The sequence below is a fragment of the Alexandromys fortis genome, unplaced genomic scaffold, assembly GCF_014885135.2.
Source record: "Alexandromys fortis isolate MF-2015 unplaced genomic scaffold, M_Fortis_MF-2015_v1.1 scaffold_365, whole genome shotgun sequence".
NCBI lineage: Eukaryota > Metazoa > Chordata > Mammalia > Rodentia > Cricetidae > Alexandromys > Alexandromys fortis.
In genome coordinates, this window is record NW_026068288.1 from 279,483 (window position 1) to 301,749 (window position 22,267).

The following is a 22,267-nucleotide window of genomic DNA, read 5'->3' on the forward strand; positions in this document are numbered from 1 at the left end:
GGGGTCAGATAAGCCCAGGATGAAGATAAGCCAAAACAAAGCAGCTGCCCCTTGACTCCCCAGGCTACAAAAGGAAGCAGGGTGCTGGAAAAACCAAGGCAGTCCTTCACTGGCAGATTTGAAAACAAGTAAAGGCTTGGGTAGTTGAAAAAGTAGAGACCCGCTCCAGGCAAAAAAAAAAAAAAAAAAAAAAAAAAAAAAAAAAAAAAAAAANAAAAAAAAAAAAAAAAAAAAAAAAAAAAAAAAAAAAAAAAAAAAAAAAAAAACTCCAGCTGGGCTTCAACATCTGCCCACCATCAAAAGGCAGGGCAATGGTAACCCTGAAATACGGGTCTGTTGGAGAACAGGGGGATCAGGGAAGAAGACACAGGTTGAGGAGAACTCCAGCCTACATCACAGGAAACAAAAACACACTGAAGACTAAATAATAAAAGAAAAATAATGATTGCAATAAAGTGGCCAAGGCGAAGTCAGTGCACTCTTCAGGTCCTTCCACCCCACAGCATCTCCAAACACTCCCCACTGACAGAACTAACTGGGAACAAGGAGCCACCTAGGAGACAGTAGAATCACATGATCCCAGGGACAATCCGATCTGCCCCTCTGCTCCTTCAATCCAACATCCAACTCCTTAAGACCCATGGGCTACTAGTGATCTGAAGAAGAGGGGACTTGGCGGGCTATCTATGGAAGAGAGCACTCACCAAACTTAAACTGCTCCCCAAACCTGCATTGAGAGAGTCAATATATTCTCGAAAAGAGCTTGTAAAGACAAAAAGGGAAAGTAACATACACACACACCCACACACACCCCTAGCACATACAGACCTTCCCACCCTGCTACCTCTATAGGGTCCCCATCCTCTTCAGTCACTCACACATGCGCCCATATGAGTATGGGCATCTCTCTCTCTCTCTCTCTCTCTCTCTCTCTCTCTCTCTCTCTCGCAGGTGCCACTAGCAGCCTATAGCTGGCTTCTCACCACAGAAAGGGTGCCTATCCCAGGCTCTGCGACAGTGACTGTGAATCGTGGAACAGCTTGTGAATAATTCCGGACCGTTCCAATTGCACAAGTAGCTCTGTTCTGAGCTACAGATTTAGGTCACCCTGAGATTCTGTTCAACAAGCATTTCAAGGAACCTCAGATCTGGGCATGATTTCAACACCTGAAAGGGGGTGGCTGCTATATAAACAGAAATGATTTTAATTTTTTAAAAGCACTTGATCGGTGTATAAACCCAGGATACAAAAACAAAACAAAACAAACAAAAAACAACAACAACAACAAAAAACAGTTCAGTACTCAGACAAAGATTTAGAAATTTAACAATTCTTCGCATGGTTTGGCCTTATTTCCCCATCTGGAGCTCTGAGCATTCAAGCTATTTATTTTTCTAAGGAGGGAGGAGGGCATGGGGATGATGAAGTAATCAAAGGACTGTTTATAACATTGTGTTCATTTGAACAGCAAATCAACAGTTCACCGACTCTCTCAAGGCAAATGAAGGCAGCGTTTTCTTTCTAAGGGCACTTTCTTCAGAAAAACTGACATTTTATCCTGATCTGTCATCTGCGGGTTCAAAATTAAGAAGTAGGCTTTCTATTTTTTTTTTTAATTTTTTTCTGCGAGTTGCATCTACTTGGGAAGATATTCACAGGCCATATAGGAAATCAAGCAGGAAAAAGTGTCAGCGTGGAAAAGCAGAAGACTTCTGGAAAGCTGTTGGACTGCCTCCGCCTGCCAAGGATCCTTCAATAGGTCCCACTCCCCCACACAGGGCATGCAAAACACTGAGGGATAGAATTTGTTGGATGTATACCCAAACTTCGCATGGAAAACCTCTAGCTTAGGCAATTTTATTATTCTTCCAGCATATCAATATTCTGTTCCTGTGCTGCAGAGAAGCAACTGTTAGAGCCTACCAGTGTGTTAAAATACTGCTCAAGGGCTGGGGGCAGAAATCAGTGGAAGGGCAGGGCACTTGCTGATGCCCAGCACCAGCCAAACAAACAAACAAACAAAAAAAAAAAAAACAAAAAAACAAAAACAAAGGTAGGTCAGCATAGGCTTTGTTGTTTCAAGGGCCATGCATTGAGATCCACAGATAATTTAGAAGGAAAGAGAGAAGATACATATCTTCCTATAAAATATATGCAGCTTAATTTCTCTGGTTGTTTAATCAGTATGGGAAGGAAAAACCCCTCTTTGTCCCATTATTTATTTAGGCAGATCAAAGAGCTTTTCCATCTAGCTTCAAACACTGTGGGAGTCATTTCAGATCAAAAACAATACTGGTGAATGAGTTCTGAAAATAGCTTTCCTGGGAAGGCGGGCCATGTGCTGAGCTGGGGCTTTGGCTTCAGCTCCACACCCTAGCCAACACTCTTCCACAAGGCAACAGATCAGACGTCAGCCCATCCACAGGCCAGAAGGGAGACAGTGCCTCCAATGCTTCCATACTTATGGGAAAAGCAAAACAAAAGCCCTAGGCTTCCTTGACATTTTCCTAGCTTGAATGGATTTCCACTAAGCTATGCAGTCCAAGGGTGCAGTCCCTCCCTGGGTCTTCCATTTCACTGGGCAGATGGGAGTTGGGCTCTTGTAGTAGTTGAAAGCTAAAGGGCCCCGTTCTTATCCCATTTTCTGTCCTGAGATGATTATCAAAAATCAGGCTCCTGCCTTATGAAAACTTCAGAGGAACTTTCAAAGGGTTAAGAAATCACCCTGGGTTAAGGAGAAAAAAAAAAAAAATCCTAAACCAGTAAGGCAAGGGGAGGAGCCTAAAATGAATTGCCTCTGGTCAAGAAAAAAAAAAAATCAGGACCTGGAGGGGAGAAAAGAAATACCAGGAAATGCTAGGTAACTTCTCTTACCTCCGCCCTACTCCACCCCAAGTGCCTTACCTCCTGACTCACCAACTTCAAGCCAGGAGGTTCTTTCCCAAATGAAGGAATAGACATGAGGCGAGGAAGATACCAATGAGATCACAGTCTTGGACTGTGAGCCACCTAGGGCTTCAAACCTTATGGATACCCATCATTACCTAACCCTGGTAAGAGGCCAGGATGCCAAGCATAACTGTTGCACTGCTGTCTTTGTTTAACCGTTCCCCCGCACAATGTCCTAAAATTGTACCAAAGAGTAGTAATATAACTAATAAAAAAGAATCAGGATTGGGTGAATAGTAAAAATGACAATGAGTGCTGAATGATTAAGAAATATACTTAGGAAGAACAAAAGGTATAAAACGGAAGGGTTGGGCATAGTTTTGCACATAGATTCTTAGTATCTGGAAGAACTTCTACAAAGATAATGTGAATTTAACCTAGATGCTTAAAAACATGACAGGCAGCTCTCTCCAGAAGAACCAAGAAGCACCCCTCCCCCAAGACATTTTCTGAAGGTCAAGGCAAGAAACATTCTGAGCAAGCACTTGTATATAATTCTTCTCCCACCAACAATCATATCTGCCTGGCTCTTGAGTGTCAAAAAGTATCACAATAATTCTCTGAGACAGTACAACTAACAGGAAACAAACAGATTGCTCCACACACACACAAACATGAATTGTGAATGATGGAAGTGACACAATGTGGCAGACTTATTAAAGTCCAAGACAATCTGCTTCTATTTCTTAAGGAAAGGCCTTTAAGAACTCGCAAGATTAGAAACAATGACCCTTCTTCGAGAATCCCAGGAGACAAGAGAGCACATAAACACTAAAATGAAGGACTGCTTTTCTCTACAGCCACTGGGAAGTTTGTTATATCAAGCACCTGCCCATTCCTTCCCTTTCCCAAAAGGCAGCAGGAGAGGCTGGTTGGGGATGAGGCCAGGAAATGACAGAAAGGGAACTCTTACCTGGCTGCGCCATACTCAGGGGGGTGCTGATACCTCATCAGTTGCCCCTCTGTTCTCCCTGGCTGGTTCAGGCGATGCTCACTATAGAAGAGCCCTGGCTCTTGGGGCTTGCACACTACAGACTGGGATGGCATGCCCTTGAAAGGGTATTCTGGTGGGGGGCCTCGGTGTTCCATGCTCTTCAGACTATGTTGGTTGGGAGGTGGCCCTTGAGCCTTGTAGAAGTCACTGGAACTGGTGGGATTCTTGTAGAGGTCACTGGCTTGTGGTGGGGAGAGGGGAGCACTGGTTACAGGTGGGTGGGCTTTCACTCCACTGGTAGCCAGTGACATCTGCATTAGTCTTTCACTCAGGGATCGGACATGCCCTTGCTTAAGGTCTCTAAGTCCTTCATCTTGATGCATCTTCCCAGGATTGAGTCGCTGCACTGATGGGCGTCCTTCGGTTCTCATCTTCTGGTTAGTGACTCCTGTGACATAGAAGGCAGCGCCAACACTAGCATGCTGTTGGCCCCGGAAGTATTGTGACTGGACCTTGGCTTCTTCATAGGTCGGCAGTTCCTCATTATTCTGCATACGAGGGGACAGCTGCTTCTCCATGACGATGTTTTCTGACTGGATTTCCTGGCCCTGGGGTTCTTGTCGAGCAGGGTGTGCCACGAGCTGCTGGTGGTGATCCTGGGGACTCAACACGTCGGTCTGAGGGCCGGGGTTCCCACTGCCAGTGGAGAATGGGGGGCTATTCCCTGTAGCCTGCTGGTGGATGGCAAGCAGATTACGATTCTCACTAGGATTGCCATAGCGAAGCTGCTCTTGAAGCAGGCGTTGCAATACCGTAGTTCCCCCACTTGGCTGTTCTTCAGAATTTCTCATCTCTATAGCTGGCGTTGCTTTGTGAAGAGAGAGAGAAATTGGGCACTTGGGCTGCCCTTGACCTGGGAAGGGGAAACAGGAAGCTTAACATCCAGGTGATGGATTAATCAGTACTCTAAAGGGGAAGAAAACATGTTTTGAAGGGGAGGAATCCATTACAGAAACAAAACAGAGGAATTGCATTCATAAATCGTAGATTAATTCCATGCTTCTTGTCTTTAGCACTGATAGGTTGAGGAACATTTAGGTCAAAAAGTGGTTTCCTCTTTTACCATGCTCTAACTAATCCTGACTTACTTTCTAAAAAGAGTGGGCCAGCAAGGAGCAGTCAAGTAGGGTGGTCAGAGCGGGCAGGTTTCTAAGACTCTTTCGAGTTTCATCTCTCTGTACTCTATTTAAATCAAAAATAAAAATGTTATGCTATGGAGGGAGAGACAGAGAAGTGGGCAGAGTTACCCCCTAAACAGGATTTATGAATAAGTTCAGCATGTAATATAGGGAAAAAAACTTCAAAACAATAACTTACACAAATAATAGGTAAAGAGAGCTTAGCGAGCACAGGCATAAATAAACCCTGCCTCAATGTCATTTTTTTTTCAGATTGCCTATAACTCTGAAACATAATCTTAAAAACATCTTTTTAGTATCCATTTTGGATGCTCCATTACTTAATAAGAAAATAGCTTTGAACAAGTATTACTGACACGTTTCTCTTAGGCCATCAAGGAGAGACATTAAGGCAGCTTGCTGTTGCTGTTGGGTAGGACAAGTGGATAGGGGGAAGAACCTCTGACATTTAGAAACTGAATAATCCAAGTCCATCCTTCTGAAACAACATGATGACCATGGCCTGACCACCTCTATCAGCTCTTCTAAAGAGTTACTATGGATCTTGTTAAATAGACAGCAGCAGCACAAATTGAGATCCACGTCATAAGACTACGGCAATATCCAAGGTAGCCTAAGCCAGTGCTCTTCTTTTCATAACTTCTGTTCCCCCATCTGAAAAATTGAAGGGCAAGTCACATGCACCACCCCTTCCCTCTTGACTCCCGACTTGCGCATGTCGATTTACCAGACACTCAAAGACTCTGGAAAGAATCTGTCCTGCTAAACACTGCGAGTAAACAGCAATGCTAAAGCATGAGATTTTCACTGTAGAGATGTGAAGTAACTTGGTGTGCATGGACATGTCACACAAAAGTCACTGTAAGGGCCAATCTACTGAGTGTTGGGTTTCCGCATGAAAATCTCACACTCTACCTACCAGGTCTTTATCTGGACAGTAAGTCACCCCCAGCTCTCTGCAAATCCCTTTCCTTAGTGCTGCAGGGCATCCAGAATGGGGACAGCAGATGGACATGCTCAGCTTCTGGCTTCTCTTCCTTCTTGATGCTTATCACTACATGCCTTCCAACTGTTCTATGGAATGAGCTAACCCAACGGTTTCCCTCCCAAAAGCACGTTTTATCATTTTTTTATTCGGATATATAATTATCTTATTGATGGGTTTGTTTTGTGATATTAGAAATGGAACTCAGGATCACAGGCATGCTAGGCAAGCACATTACCTCTGAGCTACATTCCCAGCTCAAAAAAAAAAAAAACTCTTTTTGTATCTCATCCCTATTTTGGGGGAAAGTGTAACCTCACCACCGAAAGGCTACCTAACTTAGCCTGTAATCATATTCCTCTCCACTCCTGTGACACTCTGTGGTTCCCAGATTTGGACTCAAGACTCAAATAGAAAAATCTCTTCTGTTGCCTGAAATTGGACAGATGACTACCAAATTCTTTTCTTCTAGCAAAAAAAAAAAAAAAAAGGTAGAAACAAGAATGTTTGTAGTTAAGACAAATATTACCTCTAACCCTCTCCCGCAAGGCAGGAGAATGTAGACACTAAGCTCTCCCAGACCCCATACCTTCGAAGGTATGCCACCCCCTCCCATGCCACACCCGTCCTCCAGCACGCACAGGTAGGCTCCCAGGCATGCGCTCCTGTGGGTCAGCACGCACAAACGCAGGTCCCATCTGCTCAAGCACATGTGCTCAAGCACGTACACACATACACACTTACAAACACACACACAAATACACACCCACCCACAGGCACACTCTACACACACACACAGACACGTGCGCGCACATATATGCACACCAAAGGTTCATACCTATTTCTGCTTTCTTTTAGGCTTAAAGCCTTGATGAGGATAGGGAACTCTTGCTTATGGGCAGCTCCAGAAACCGCAGCAGCAGATTCCCTCTCCCCTAACACTCAGGTTCAGGGTAAGCGCCGGCAAGAGTCCAACCACAGGTCACTCTGAAATGTTCAGGAAGGGTAGGGAGGGAGAAATCAAAATGTCGTTTCTAAGTTGCCACCATGCGCCAGCAGTTAAACAAACTACTCCTTCCAAGGGAAAGTCTTGTCCCGTGTTGCTTGGCTTTGAAATGAGTGGCTTTGAAATGATAGCCCACTGTGCAGCAGGTGTGTGCAGGAGGTCATTCCAGTCTCCAACGGGACAGAGAGACTAAGAAGTGACCCTGTAAAGAGCTGCTGTGTTCAAGTCTCCCAGCCTTAGAAAGCCATGCCTGTTGGAACCCTAGATGGTGGGAAATACCCACAACCACTGTTACCTTGGGAAACAACATTCAGTTGGTGTCAGTAGCAGCATAGATTTGTGAATTTAACTACCTTACAACCAGAAGGGAAGGCGAATGTCGTAAGTTAGATCCAGAGTCCGGGGGGAAAAAAAAAAAAGACCACTGAATATCAAACTCCTGACTCTACTGCCACAGCCTCGGGCAGGCAGAAGAAAAACAAACTTCAGCCAAGTCATTTAATATTTATTGAACATTGAGCATTCCAGACATTTGCCAGCCTCGTACTAGACACAATGAGTCATACAGAGACATACAAAACATAGTTCCTGCTCTCATTGAGCTTACAATCTGATTAACAGCCAATCACCCTTGCAAAAGGAGGAAAGCCGTACAGCCTATGGGGTTCAAAACACAACAGAATATGCCTCAGATTGCCCTCTCAGCACCTCCTCTGATCCAGGGTCTCAGCAAAAGGAGTCTACTCCATTTCATTTCCATTTGAGATCATCTTCATTTAGTTTCTGCTTTGAATCCTTCTAAACCTCCCTCCAAGTCCAACCAACGCTACTGTAAAACTGAATAGTTTGTGTTTAGGTAAGGTTGCACATGAACCACATCCTAGCCTAGCCATGACTCATTCGTATCACTTTAAAGGAAGAAGAAGAAGAAAAAAAAAAAAAAAACCTTTTACTGCACACCAGAGGCTCTGTGAGAAGCATGGCAATGCAGAAGAAACACATGAGCATCGTTGTATTTTGGGAGCTTTTCCAAAATTTTCAAGTTGAAAAAAAAATCCACAAAACCACACAGTGATTAATTTAGCATTATTTCCTTGCAATGTTGCCAAAAATAAACGAGCAGATATGGAGTGAACAAACCCGGAAATTTGTCTTTCCATCTTGTTTTGGTCCAAAGTATAATTGTGATCAAAAGCAAAACTGAGCCCAATCTGCAAGGTAATTATTTGAGGGTGTCTCCCCCTCAGTGCAAAGCAGAGAAATAACTTTTAATTGGAGTCAAAGTGAGACCAGGAGTAGAACTCTGGTAAATAACCAGCATGCTCTTGTTGTCTTACTCTGAAGAAAACAAGTGTCTGCTTTTCAACCAAAACCAGAAAATGGCCCTAGGCTTTCAAAAAGGAGCCCCTGGAGGAAAGGCACCACAGGCTTTTCCTCCAGAACTACTGAGATTCTTCATGCTGATTTGAGACTGGCTTTCTCCTGCCTCCCTGATCTTCACTGGAGAAAACCTTACTTGGCCAAAATCTCTTCACCCGCCCCCTTAATTTTGTTCAAGTTCCTCCACATCTTTTTCAGACCCCAAATCACTTTCTAATACCAATGAGACACTGTGTTCTCCCACTTCCTTACCACATGGTTCTGGTTTCTCTTTTACAGGAAGGCAAATCATCTCAGGAGAAAAACAAACAAACAAACAGAAATTATACAGAGTTCTCCCCAGCTTATGTCTCTTTTTTGATAACCTTATGTCCATCAGCATGCTAAGGAAAAACATGACACTATTAACGAAAGAGAAGATCCCTTGCCTCATGCCGAAGAACCGAAATAGTAGGAACTACGTAACCTTTAATTTGCCCACACTTTTAATCATGCCACTGCCAGGGATCTGACATCATCTTCAATCAATAAAATAACCTTGTTGCTCTTGGACACACAGAGCGCCTTTGAGGATAGTGGACCAGAAAAGAAAGGAAATGCCTAGCTCTGTTTTTTTTTTTTTTTTTAATGCAGTATAAATCTATATATCCAGCTCCTCTGTAACAACAAGGCAGCAAAATTCTTGCTCCACTTGCAGCCATGAACCTCTCCCCATATACCTGGAAGGTGAGCCAAACACATTAGTGAGAGCTCAGATATTTCCCAACCCAAGACCCAACAAAATCAACATTACAAGGTGGCCAGAACAAACCATATTTTTGCCCTTCAAATGAATTTTGCAATAAGCCTATTAGGTCTTCTTTCTAACCCTTCTACTTCCTCCTTCCATTCTGCCCTTTACTATACAAACAAGGATGGTAAACCTAGACTAGAAAACCGGTTTCTCTGCCAAATTCTGATCAATCTACTTCATACTTTATTTCCAGAGAAGTGAAAAGCATCCAGGTCAAAATTTCTGTGACAATGTCTTTGTAAATAAAACATCACATGTACACACACACACACACTTATTAAAAGCAAGAAGTCTGGGCTGGAGAGATGGCTCAGTGGTTATATTAACCTGAATGCTCTTCAAAAGGACTAGGGTTCAATACCCAGCACCCACCAGGCAGCTCACAACTGTCTGTAGCACCAGCTCCATGGTATCGTACATCTCCTGGCCACCACAGGTACTGCATACACAAATCTATCCAGGCCCAACACCCATTCAAATAAATAAACCTAACAACAACAGAGCCAGGAAGTCCCAGTAGATTCACATGTGCTCTCTGGCTGGGCTGCTTAATGGCCTGATCTTTCATAGACACTACCTTTCCCAAGAAACCTTGCAAGCCAGAGCACACATTCAGCTCTGTGCATAGGATATTACTGAGCTGAACAGGTAGTGGGGATACAGTAGAAACCCTGCGGCCAAGGGTTCTATCATCTCACTTCTCAAGTTCAAATCCATAACTTCTTTGTTAACTGACCTCATCCATGTTTCTTTACCTGCATAGGTAACAGTAGCATCACCTAGAAATTAGGATCAGTGGTGTACACATAATGGAAGATTACAATCAAGATTAAGAGAAGTAGAGTTATTCCATGTAAAGTGTGAAGCATGGATCCTGACACTTCATAAAAGCTCAAAAAAGTTAACTATTGCTATAATTATTATGACAACTTAGCTTTTATTCTAGAATGCTTTAAAAATTTTATGAAAGTTGTTTGATTTAAAGTCCCTATTTGTGTCTTAGTTACAGGGTTTCTTAAGCCATCAATGGTCAGAATTCTGATAAGGAGATCACTTAACGCCCCATAGTCCTGTAACTCGCAAACTAGATACGCATTTGTTCCGGCTTAGAAAATTCTCGTAAGGGGTTGGGCAGTGGTGCACATGCCTATAATTCCAGCCTAGGCAGGTAGTTTTCTGAGTTCGAGGTCAGCCTGGTGTACAGAATGAGTTCCAGGAAAGCCAGGGCTCCACAGAGAAACCCATAAACCCCCTCCCCAAAAAGTAATGTGTAAGGGAAGAGTGGGCATCAATTCTTTTCTATATCATTCATTGCCTAGACCACATTGGAAAATTACTGTAAGGCCTTGAAATTTTCAACCCTTACTGAGGAGCATGTGAGAAATCTGTTTCTACAACATTAATTTATTTAAAAACATATTATATTTTAATTACTTTATTTTTATTTATTTATTTATTTAGTGTGTGTGTGTGTGCGCACCAGTGTGTGGCCATGTTCACTATGCTGTGCATGTGCAGATCAGATGTCAACTTGCGGGAGGCAGTTGTCTCCTTTTACCATGCAGATCCTGGATATGGAAATCAAGTCTTCCCAGAGGCAGGTGCCCTAACCCCCTGAGTCATCGTGCCCAGGTCAGAATTGGTCATTTTTTTATCCCACTTATACTTCCTTTTATATTGCTCTGAACTAACCCGAACATATTCATGAGCAACAAAATTATCATGCAGACAGTGGAGGGGTCAGTGAGACACACAGTAGTGGGGTGAATCCTGTTACCACCTATTTTTTTTTCCTCTGATATACATCATTTATAAAGGGGATTATTAGACCATGGTACCACATCTAGCCACTTAATGCCTCAAAAAAGTACAAGGGATCCATAAAAGCAGGACACACATAAAAGGAAGAAGGTTAAGAATCTACCTAGATCCTTGCTGCCTTAACAATCTTTTCCCCACTATTTTTTACACTTTATTTTTATAAATAACATAAATACAGTGTGCAAATAGTTATAATAAAGAAGATAAATCACTTAGAAATCCAGTACTTCAGCAGTGTTAAAATTTGTAAACGGTCTATTTAGACCTGTGTAAAGCAATGGAAAACACCTGGTTTTGGTTTTAGAGACAGGGTCTCACTGAGTAGCCCAGACCAACCTGGAACTATGTAGTCCATACTGACCTTAAACTCATGGCAATGATTCTGCTCAGTTTACCCAGTGCTGGGACTATGGGTTTGAGCCATCACAACCAGCACAAAGAAATATTAATATGCACAGAATATGGGATCTTACGTTTCATTTTATTATAAGCCTTTTACCCATGTTTTGGCATAGACATCATAACAAATATTGTAATGGTCATGTAATATTCCAGTGAATGGGTGTATCAAGATGCACTTACCCACTTTCCAATTAAGATAGTCAAATGACTCCCAATTTTGTGCTGGCCTAAATAATTTCATTAAAACATCTTTGTGATTTAACCTTTTGCTATATTTTAGAAAAACAGTTTCTTAATTAAATTAATGAAATCTTAAATCCTAATATAATATTGTTTCTTAATGATACAACCCCACAAGTGAAAGGAATGGGTCAAGGAGCACAAATGTTTGTGAATAGCCATTTAAAAAAATAAATAAACAAACAAAAAAGTAGCAGAAAGCAAAGCCCCATGAAATCTTTCTTTCACTTAATAAAATGCTCTTCTGCCCCCGTTTCTCCACCAGGTCAGAGCAGGGCTCTGGGGACACTGGGAAGCTTAAGCCAAGAGAAGCAGTGGAGGACCTCAGTGCCTTTTGAAATGGCAGAGCCTGGAATGTGGGCTCCCCTAGGAATCTAGCTTGCATGCACTTGCCCCAAATTGCCACTTGGCCAAGAAGCTAATTAGTAAGAACATCGGATGGGTGAGAACAGGTTCATGGCCTGTAATGGCTTATATCATCTTTCATTTTTGCCCTTGGAACGATCTGACCATCAGCTTGAAGACATTCAGTTCTAGTGACCCAGCTTGTTACTTTCTGAGAACAGAATCTGTTAGTTTTGAGAGCCCAATCTTCGGTTTAACCTAATGGGCATGTTACTATAAAAAACTGAATGTACATGAGCAACGAGCCTGTGCACATGCCTCTATGCGCAGCTTCAATCAGAGTAGCACTTTTAACGGTGACCAGGTTTATTATATATAATATGAAGAAATGCCACCTGTTTAAATGGTTAGTATGTTATAGAAAGAGCACATATTTGACCATACAAAGTCACCCGGGTTTTAGGTTTTAGTTAGGAAAGGCAGCAGACCAGAGATACCATGGCTTTGCATGAGGCCAATTTCTTTTCTTTTCTTTTTTTTTTTTTTCACTTCTTTTCCAGAACTCTCAGAAAAGTGGGTTCAGCCCCTCCTTCAAAGATTTTCACTAATCATGCTCCATTTCTTCACTACCCTGAATTTTGCTCAGCATAGAACACGAATTCTGTCCTCTTTCTGTTCCTATGGCCCTTGTATACAGCTGTTTTAGCACTAACCAACATTTAGTGAGCATTTACTATAGCTAAAAGTGTTTAGCTTTCACTTGTACCAAGAAGACACTAGAGAAGAAATAAAGCAACAAATATTTCGAGCCTAGTCATCAGGAAGTCCTGGGAAGGTAGGTCTAATCTAAAAACTTCTGTAGAACAGAGATCTGCAGAGAGCTGAGTCGAAGGCACCGAATTTGTGGAGCCACATGATTTCAGAGACATTCTGAAATATATCTTTGGAAGTCATTGGTGTATGTGGAAGTGCTAAAGTTATAAGAGAGAGGGCTGGGCCACAAAATAGGAACAGAATTCACCAAGGCCGAAAGTATGATGGACCCCGAAGAAAATAAGCATTCGAGAAACGCCTACATTGTAAATGTTAAACAGATCCCTTCACTTGCTCTCAGGTCACCTCCTCTATATAATTTAAATCCAGAAGCCCTTGCTTCAGGATCTAAGTCCCCAATAGTAATTCAGAGACATAAAAGAAGGCAATTCTCTTCACTGGTGCTTCTAAGAGTCCAGGCAGAAATCACAGGAAGCTGAGCCGGAAATGGAAGTGCAAGTTGGTAGAATACATAGGATGGGGTACGCTCTTTCTATCCCAGTACCTAAAACACCAACTCACGTATTTAGTGTATGCAATATGGGCATAAAAAGTGAATAAGACCTGCCCAAGGACTTTGATAGAAGCTACAACCGGAGAAAAAGTATGAAAGACATAGAATACTAACATCATTATTACCTTTAGTTTCTCAGCCTTGTCTCTAAGGAGTCAATGGTTCTTCCACTTCGGTTAGCCTTCTCAGCAGCTGTGGGGGGAAGTAAAGACAGATGTGAGTAACTCCACTTTACAACTGGAGAAACACAAGTGCAGGGCACATAGCTAATGCTAACTCACTGGATCAAGGTTTTATTGTTGCTCCCCAGTAGGGTCAGAATCAGAAACCAAATCTTATGACTTCCTGCCTGCCCTATATTCAGGTAAAAGACAAACCCTCCCACAGACTTCTTGCCAGGTTTGGAAGAAGACAGTTTACAACAGAAATTGTTTAAATTAATTTTAGTTAAAACTAAGAGAAGCTCATTCAAAAAGCCAAATCCCCTGAGCACGCCAACAGTCTTTCTACATAAGTATGTTTCCCCTACACGAAAGTATTAAGACAGTTCCCCAATAGCAGGAGGATGACTGGCTTCATCTAACTCTCACTGGTGCTATGCTGGCATAACTCGAAGCCCCCATTTTGCTGCAGACTCTGGAAAGGAGCCCCATTTGCCTTCAGTCAGGTTTTTGTGTCGGAGTGGGGCTCAGGTGCTGGCTGCAGGTGTGGCATCCAGCAGGTGCATGGGTAAGAGCCAGTGTTTCATATCTTCATGCCAAAGAACCTGAGTCGCTCTCCAAAGACAGAGGCAGCCCCTCCTCCTGCTGCCAAGCTGCAAAAACTATAAACTTCTTTTGACTCTGTCGCCTTGTAGAACTGAATCTAGACCCTGCCTTCTCAAGGAAGGACTAGAGGAAGATCAGTCACGCCACATGTCAGAAAGCCTAAGTAACTGTCCCACTCAAAGAAACTAATGCAGGCATGGCCCTCAAGGAAAAAGCATCAGGGACTAGGTATAAAGAATGATCATCTCCTACGAACTGTGGAGGGAAGGGAGGCTCAAAGTAGACCTTATATTTTATCCCGCTATAGGACATCTATTCTTTTGCACATGTCCCTGAAATCTCAGAAGCTAATATTCTTTCCCTAAAAGAGCTGAAGCAAAATAGAAACTATTAGGAAGGCAGTGCTTATGGTTAGCCCCACCCTAACCCTTTCCCTTCATGTTCCCAAGAAATAAGTGCTTAGCCTGCTCACAGAAACAGCGGGGTCAGAAAATTTACCACAGTGCCCCACACAATACTAATTGGCAGCTGCAGGCAAAAAGAATGCTCTAGGGGGTAAAGCAGGTCATCAATATTTTCTTAGCTCCGAAAACTGTTTGCTTTAGAAAACAATCTGCCTCTCTCAATCTCTCTCTCTCTCTCTCTCTCTCTCTCTCTCTCTCTCTCTCTCTCTCTCTCCTCCTTTTGACATATGTATGTACTCAGGCAAACACACATATAGGCACACACACACACACACAGAGGCAGGGATAGGTAGAAAAAGGTACAAGAAAATCATGGAAGAAAAGAAAACAGACTATAACCTTAATAAAATACTGTATTACGATCCACTGTATTTCCTCAATTCATACAGAGAACTACCATTAGTAAGTTGTGGTTCAGAACTCATGATCCACAAAGTAAAACTGGATGCTAAATTAAAATGGGATCACTGTATAAACAGAGTAAAACAGAGATCTAAACAAAAAGCCCAAAGGTAACAGAGGAAATTCCATTTCTTTAGAATTGGCAATCTAAATGATTTTCTTCATCTGTGATTTCTTTTTAAGCTTAAATTTGCTATCACATGAGGGGGAATGTCACTAATTCAATGCAAATCAGCGCCCCTGAAGACAACTAAAATGAGTAAAGGATGCGCTAATTAGCTTCCTAACAGGGAAGGCTTTAATTGAACTTTTCTATAACAACCTTCATCAAAGTTTCCAGGGCAACTTCATAAAAGATGTCAAATCTGGCCCATATTTATATCGCGTTAAAAATAATTCTCAATACACAGAAACACAGAAAGCTGATTTCTCTTCAATGCTGTTAACACTCAGGCCACTACATTTTCTGATGTCAGCAATCCCCTTCCCACAAATATTCCAAGTATGCACCACCGTCATTCCCCTTTCAATTATGTGGTTTCTCTGCTCCTTTCTTGATTGAGTCCAGGCCTCTCGGATAATGAGAAGCATGTGCTGGATAAAAAAAAAATGCTCTTTAAAAAATACATACATCAGTTTCCTCTGCATCATAAAATGGGGCGACAATCACTTGTCCTTATCAGAAGTATCAAAATCTATGGGATATTATAAAAAGGGAAAAGATCACCATCAATGTGTAAAGGTGACCAGTTATTGTAATCTGAAACAACACCAATAAATATAAGCGAGATACCCGCCAAATCCACCCTTTCTAGCTTGGCCACATTTATATTTAATGTTATCTTAATGTTGCCTTTGGGGGTATTTAAGTTCTGACATACACATGGAAATGAGCCACGAATTGTAGAGCAAGCATAAATATTCCATCATTAATAAAAAACAGCTGTGCCCAAAACATTACAACAGCTGGGTTTCAGTTACTGGCTATCACCAGTGTTTGTCACAGCAAATGTTACTCAAAACTTTCTCCCTTAAAACACAGACGCATTAAACTCTGCTTTACTTTAACAAGCTTGAAGGTGCTCTGAAGGATTCGCTGGCCACTAGGGTGCATTCCAACTGTCTGCTTCTCAAACAATTCTCCCCATCCCGACAGTCACTACTACTGTCCTTTGACTTTGCCGCAAACTATGAGAGAATAGGAAAAAAATGTTGAATGTTTTTAAAAGGCTGAGAGAGTCAATAGCACAAATGTAGGGTCAATCTTAATTATGCTCAGAAAGGCAATAGGACACCAAAGGGCACTGTATGTTATAAGCAAGCAAAAGCTCATTAGACATGAACACCTGCTCAGGACCCTATAATAAGCCTGCTCTGCCATCATGCAAAACACCTTTCATCCAATGACCTCAAAGCATATGCCCAATATGAAGCATGCCTAAACACCTCTGTGAAGTATTAATATCCTTTCTTCCCAGAAGGGTAACTGAAGCTTAGAGCAGCTAATTCAGCTCCCCTTGGTCACAAGGCAAGTCAGAGAGGGGCTGGGCAGAGAATCCCAAATCCTGGCTTCAAGTCACACAGACTAATGAATGCCATTTCAGGCAGCCAGAGAAAGAGTGATGACTTCACAAATGTCAAGCAAATCAAGAGAGAGAGAGAGAGAGAGAGAGAGAGAGAGAGAGAGAGAGAGAGAGGTGATTGATTTGCATTAGGAACTATTAACAAATAAACCAAACCCACCTGCATTTCTTTCCCCAGGAGCACAAAGGATGAAACATATGCTTGTACTTCACTTGGAAATTTGTTCATGATACAGACCTTGATTCCAGTATTTATATTTTGGCTGAAGAAATTTCATTCAATTTGTAAAGAGCTATTAGTTTACCAGGAATGAGTCTATCAAAAATTAGACATCACATGCAGACTATATTTTATTAAGGAATAACTAAAGGTCCATGAACCTTAAGTTTTCACTATATACTAAAGGTCTCAAAGCACCCTCTGTGTGTGCACCACTTTACTGTAGCTATATGCTGTGTTCTTTATTGTCTACAAACTTTAATTTTCTTGCCTTTTTTCCCTCCAGTCTGACAAACATTATTTGTGAAGCTTTCAGATAAGCATATCTGGGCCTTCCTGCTCCCCTTTTCACATTCGGGATCATTCAGAGTCCACCTAAATTTATACTACATTGAGATATCATAATGAAGCAATTTAAAAATAATGTCCAATGATTTAGACAAGTAGACATCGGGTTCTAGTTTAGTTTTTTTTTTTTTTTAAGTGGCAGAGCGTAAGTGCAGGTCAGAAGAATAGCGTTAATGGGTTTGCTGCATACACAAATGAGCCACTTTCTAAGTGTTTAGAGTTCACTTAAACCTATTTGTCCCTCCCGGAATTCTGGGAACAAAATGTGAGATTCTTCCCATGCACTCACTGTGGTTCTTACTCCATTACTCCATAGCAGTTTAGAAAGCTTTTTCTGTGACAAGTTCTTACTTAAGGGCAACATTACACACCCCTATGACCCAAACTATGGAAATTTCAATTAGTAGAGGAGCCAGGAAAAAAAATTAATGGAATTCTTGAAGTTTTGTATAGAGTCTTGGCTTTATTATTTGATATCACTAAACTATAAAGCCCATTTCTATAGATACATTATTACAGACAGACTCATCCCCACCCCACCCCACCCCCCCACATGCAGGATGAGTATAGGATTGTATAAGTTATAATGACTGTTGCACCTCATTCTGGTAGGCACAGCAAATTAGTGAAGCCTCAAAAGAAAAGCTTGAAATTTCGAGAACTGATTGTCAATATCCCCCTGTCCAATCCCCACAATTTACAGTGAAGGAAAGCCTGCTAAAGCCTGGCTCCTCTCCTCAAAGGGCTCACCTGGAAAGCCTATCATAGAGTCTTATATTTAAAATGATACCAGTGGTCATTATTTGCAAAAAAAAAAAAAAAAAAACCCTATAACAAACAACTTTCTAGGTCTTTGGGCTAGTCAAATATAATAATTGGAAAGAAAAGATTTTACCTTAGGTGAGGTGGAGAGTCTCATCCTTGGATGTGAAAAATCTGCAAAGCTATATTTGTTCCAGAAAGTAATGCTAACTCCCTCCTACAAGCATGTGTGGGTTGAGTCTAATGTGGGCAGCATTATTACAAGCCAGAATGATATAGACAATTAACTCCATCCCATATAACAAAAGGCTTCAAAAGCCCAATAATAGCCTCATTTAGTTCAGGCAATAATCAAAACAGCAAATGCTAATGTAGTCCTTTATACAATAAATATGGTCCTGAGAAAGGCCAGTTATACTGAGGTGGTTTATTATTATTATTATTTTAACCTATCCAGTCATAGTTTAAAGATACTTAATAGGAAAGTTAGTTCTGTTCAAGGAAGTCTGTGTAGATACTTTTAGAAAGCAAATGACCTTCTACTTCCTTTCATTTTCTTTCTTTCTTTCTTTCTTTCTTTCTTTCTTTCCTTCCTTCCTTCCTTCCTTCCTTCTTTGTTTCCTTCTTTGTCTTTCGTTTTTGTTCAGATTGTGTGTGTTGTATGTGGAGAGGGCAACTTCCTTCAAAAGGGTCAGAAGCCCACCATGGAGGAGAGAAACGCAATGTCCCAGCCTGTTTAATGCCCCCTTAGTTCCTGCAACTAAATTCTAACCTTTGACTTGGGGGTGGGAACCTAGATTTTGGACCAAAGTCCACAAAAGGCAACAAGGAATGAAAAGTAATGCTAAAGACAACACATCATAGTAAAACACCAACAATAATTCCTGGCGACAGGAAATCAATAGCTCACAATTCTAAACAAATTGGTTCAGTCCCCAGCTAATTAACTTGTCACGCACATCTCTAAACCTACTGAATCCATGGGAGAAAGAGGTGATGTAATAGGCGATTTGGAAACATTTCCCATCCTAAAAGGCTAGACCCGACCACACACCTCTCTCCACCCCTTTCAGTGGGTTTAAGCTGGGCTTAATGGGTGCAAAGGACAATTTCTACCAGACAGTCCTGAAGAATAGACTGTTCTCATGCATTTCAAATGCTCAGTCTCCATGGAGGAGGCTACCTGGCCACAAGTATTTCCCAATAGGGAATATATCCTCTACTCCTCCTCACTGGTAACACTCCCTCTGTCCCAAGCAAAACAAAACTGCAAACCATCCTGAGAACTTGGTTGTGGGGTGTGATTTTCTGGGATAAAGGAAAGGAAATGTTAAGAGCGGAGCAGGAGGGTGTGAGAAACTCCTCTTTTCTCCAAATGGAAAATAAGCCTAAAAAACTGGATCAAAAGAAGGGAGTTGGGGGGGGGGAGGGCTGCTTAATTACAAAGACACCCTTTTTAAAAAAGGCCCAGGCCCTGGGAGAGAGCTCTTAGGAGAGGCCCAGAAGCAGATGTACCCACTTAGAATGCTGGCACTCAATGGGACCTCAAAGTCAAAGTATCTATCCCCTCTTCCTATTAGCATTCCGGAATCTGCTTCATTCTATACAAATATAGAATGGAGAAAAATCAACCTCAGAAAAGGCCTTAGTTATGCATTAGTCTAACAAGCCTTACTTCATAAATGAAAATTTATACTTTAAGGTTCATATCTCAGTGTCAGCTACGAATTGCTAAAATCTCTTCCTAAACTATTTTTCATCCAGTAAAGGGATTTACGATGTCCATGTAAAACTTACTGTACATACAGGTGGAGTTACAGGTTTACTTTGCACCTAGGCTGTGAATTAGAAAGAAGAAAAAAAAAACTTTCAATTTTACAGAGACACAAACTTTCCCAAAGAAAGAAGTAACTTAAAATGAAGTATGATGTAGTGCCAGAAAGTGCCTGTAAATGACACCAGGCAAACCCGTACAGAATAGTTGGGACCTGAGTTAGCATCCGTAAATAGATGCGACTCCTCTACAACCACCTGGCTAGTAAAATGTCCCAGGCCAGTTTTAAAATTTTGTTTGGTCAGGCCAGCCTTTCCCTCCCAGCTGATCTGAAACACGATAGCCTTTAAAATTGTCACCACGTAACATGGTCAAATCCCTTCTCTACCTTCCTAACCTCCCCCTCCCCCAGTTAAATTCAACCTAAGAAAATTAGTTGAAAATGGACGTAAATGGTTTGCTCCCTAAAGAATAAGCAATAGATTGGGGACATCTCTATTGGGGACAAGTCTTTCAACACAACCAGGGCTTTTGGCACTTGCCCAACTTAAGAGAGGTAGGAGATAGGTGACAATTTTCCCCATGTCCAAAATGGCATTTCTGACTATTCTTAGCTACTGAATGAGGGGACTGAAAGGTCTGAGGAGGCCTCACAAAAGCTGGCCTGAGAAAGAACAGTTCACATGGCCAACCCAAGAAAACTTACGTATCATTATCCCTTTGTCACTAAAGATTATGGTAATGAATTATGGGAGGAAAAGGTTATATTCATAGAAGTTTTAAACTGTCACTTGACATCTACTCTTCACGGAGGAAAGGGATAGTAACAGAAGGCTTTCTCGAATATTTTCCGTTCACCTTTCATTAATTTGTAGTCAGTCCCTTGCATCAAATTATTAGCATATTATTATTTATTAGTGGCAATTATCAGGGACTGCTAGCAGTCTATAAAGTCTGTCATTTCCCTCCTCCTTTACCTTCTGTTCATTTTTACCTATCTATGAAGATAGTCCTGATATTGGTGAACTGAAGTACCATGGCCAAGGCTCGGACCTTAAAACAAACACCTCCGTTTGCAAAACTATTTATTAAAATCTTCTGATTTTATGAAGCAAATAACGGCAGTCTCCACCTCCCAAACCTCACCACCACCACCACCTCCACCACCACCTCCACCACCACCACGTGCAAAAGCGGGTAGCTGTGTGGCTCCTTACTTCCACTTTTGAAAACTTGAAGAATTCATGGCCTGGGGGTCAGGGAGGGTGAGCTCCCACCCCACGCCAAAGCACTTAGAGGAAAGTTATCTAGCTATCTGAGATAAGGACAAACCTTCAAGCAGGACTAAAGGTGGACCTCTGAGTCCCTAACTTAGTTAAGGTCTTTACTTCCTTAAGTGATCAATTCAGTAGGGACCTACAAAAACCCAGGGACGCTATAAGGAGCACCCGGAGTAGTACCTTCCAGCATCTCCTCCTTCAAGTACGAGAGGAGTCCATACTTTTAAGTTGTTTTAAACTTCATGCACACCTCGGAAAACTCAAAGGCAACAGTCAAGAAAGTGTAACATACAGGCGATCCCCACAGGCACATATAACAACCTACTCACAAATAAGGGCATGATTAAGTTCACAAGACCACAGACTACTGCCCCAGTTCCCCGCAAAAAAGTAACGACGCTTCTCCTACCCCTAAAGGCAATGAAGACAAGGTGGCGATTTTCTCCGCTGGCTCAAGTGGCTTCGGTCCCGGGCCAGAGGCCAGGGATGGGTAGGGAGGAAGCCCCAGGTCCCGGCTACTCTCCACCTCACTGCTCCCTCGGGTCTCTCCTTGGTGGCAGTGGACAGGCAAGCAGGATACCGGGCCGGAGGGTGGAGCAGCGGATAGTGGGAGGCGAGATAGGCTGGAGGTGGTGGGGGAAGGAGATGGGAACTAGAAAAGAGATGAAAGAGAACGGAGATGGAGGAGTAATTCAGGGGTCTACCAGCGAACGCAGCCAGAAAGCTCCTGGAAGGAAGGGGCGTGACTGCGATGAAGGCAGCTCCTGAGCAAAGGATGGGAGGTAGAAGAGGGGGAGGAACGGGTGGCTTTTCTTCTGGCGGTGAGCGGCTAGGACCGCCCAAAAGGAGGGGGGGGGGTGGAAGATGAAATGGGCAGGGCCAAGGGCGGGGCCAGCAGGACGAGAGGCGGGAGGGAAGCCTGCAGGACACTGGCTGGCAAAGGGGAGGAGGCGGTGCCCCAGGAGGAGAGGCGGCCTTTGGGCGGGGAACTTTTAAACAATTGATCCGCTGCATTCAAGAGTCTAGGAGAGAGCTGAGATCGCTGGCTCTCTTCCTCTCACGCGCTTGACTAGACCTGGTGGCGGTAGTGCTGACAGTGTTTGCAGGAATTAAAGCGGGAGAAAGAAAGGAACGGGGTTTGTTTTGTTGTGTTGTTTTTCCAAAGACTTTAATAATCCACGGCGACAGCGCAGCAAAGCAGCGTGGGAGAGTCAGCGCAGCTCCCTGCCCCCTCGCGGGCGGAAGAAAAATCGTAGAAAAGCAGGAAAAGCAGCACGGAGGCAAA

General features: G+C 42.5%; 1 protein-coding gene across 5 annotated transcripts in view; it reads right to left on the reverse strand.

Annotated features, from left to right (window-relative positions):
- The window catches only part of Amot (angiomotin), a 61,673-nt gene extending 39,870 nt beyond the window's left edge, over positions 1 to 21,803 (reverse strand). For 2 of the 5 annotated variants that reach the window (XM_050132281.1, XM_050132277.1), the window contains exons 1-4: positions 21,392 to 21,803; positions 13,508 to 13,574; positions 6,907 to 7,055; positions 3,864 to 4,797 (exon numbers count right to left, since the gene is read on the reverse strand). In XM_050132281.1, the coding sequence (XP_049988238.1) occupies positions 3,864 to 4,735 (872 nt within the window). In that variant the 5' untranslated portion in view covers positions 4,736 to 4,797; positions 6,907 to 7,055; positions 13,508 to 13,574; positions 21,392 to 21,803. Of the gene's footprint in view, positions 1 to 3,863; positions 4,798 to 6,906; positions 7,056 to 13,507; positions 13,575 to 19,725; positions 19,767 to 21,391 lie in introns of all 5 variants that reach the window. The other 3 variants (XM_050132279.1, XM_050132280.1, XM_050132278.1) reach the window with 3 other exon arrangements.
- Between the last annotated feature and the right edge of the window lie 464 nt (positions 21,804 to 22,267).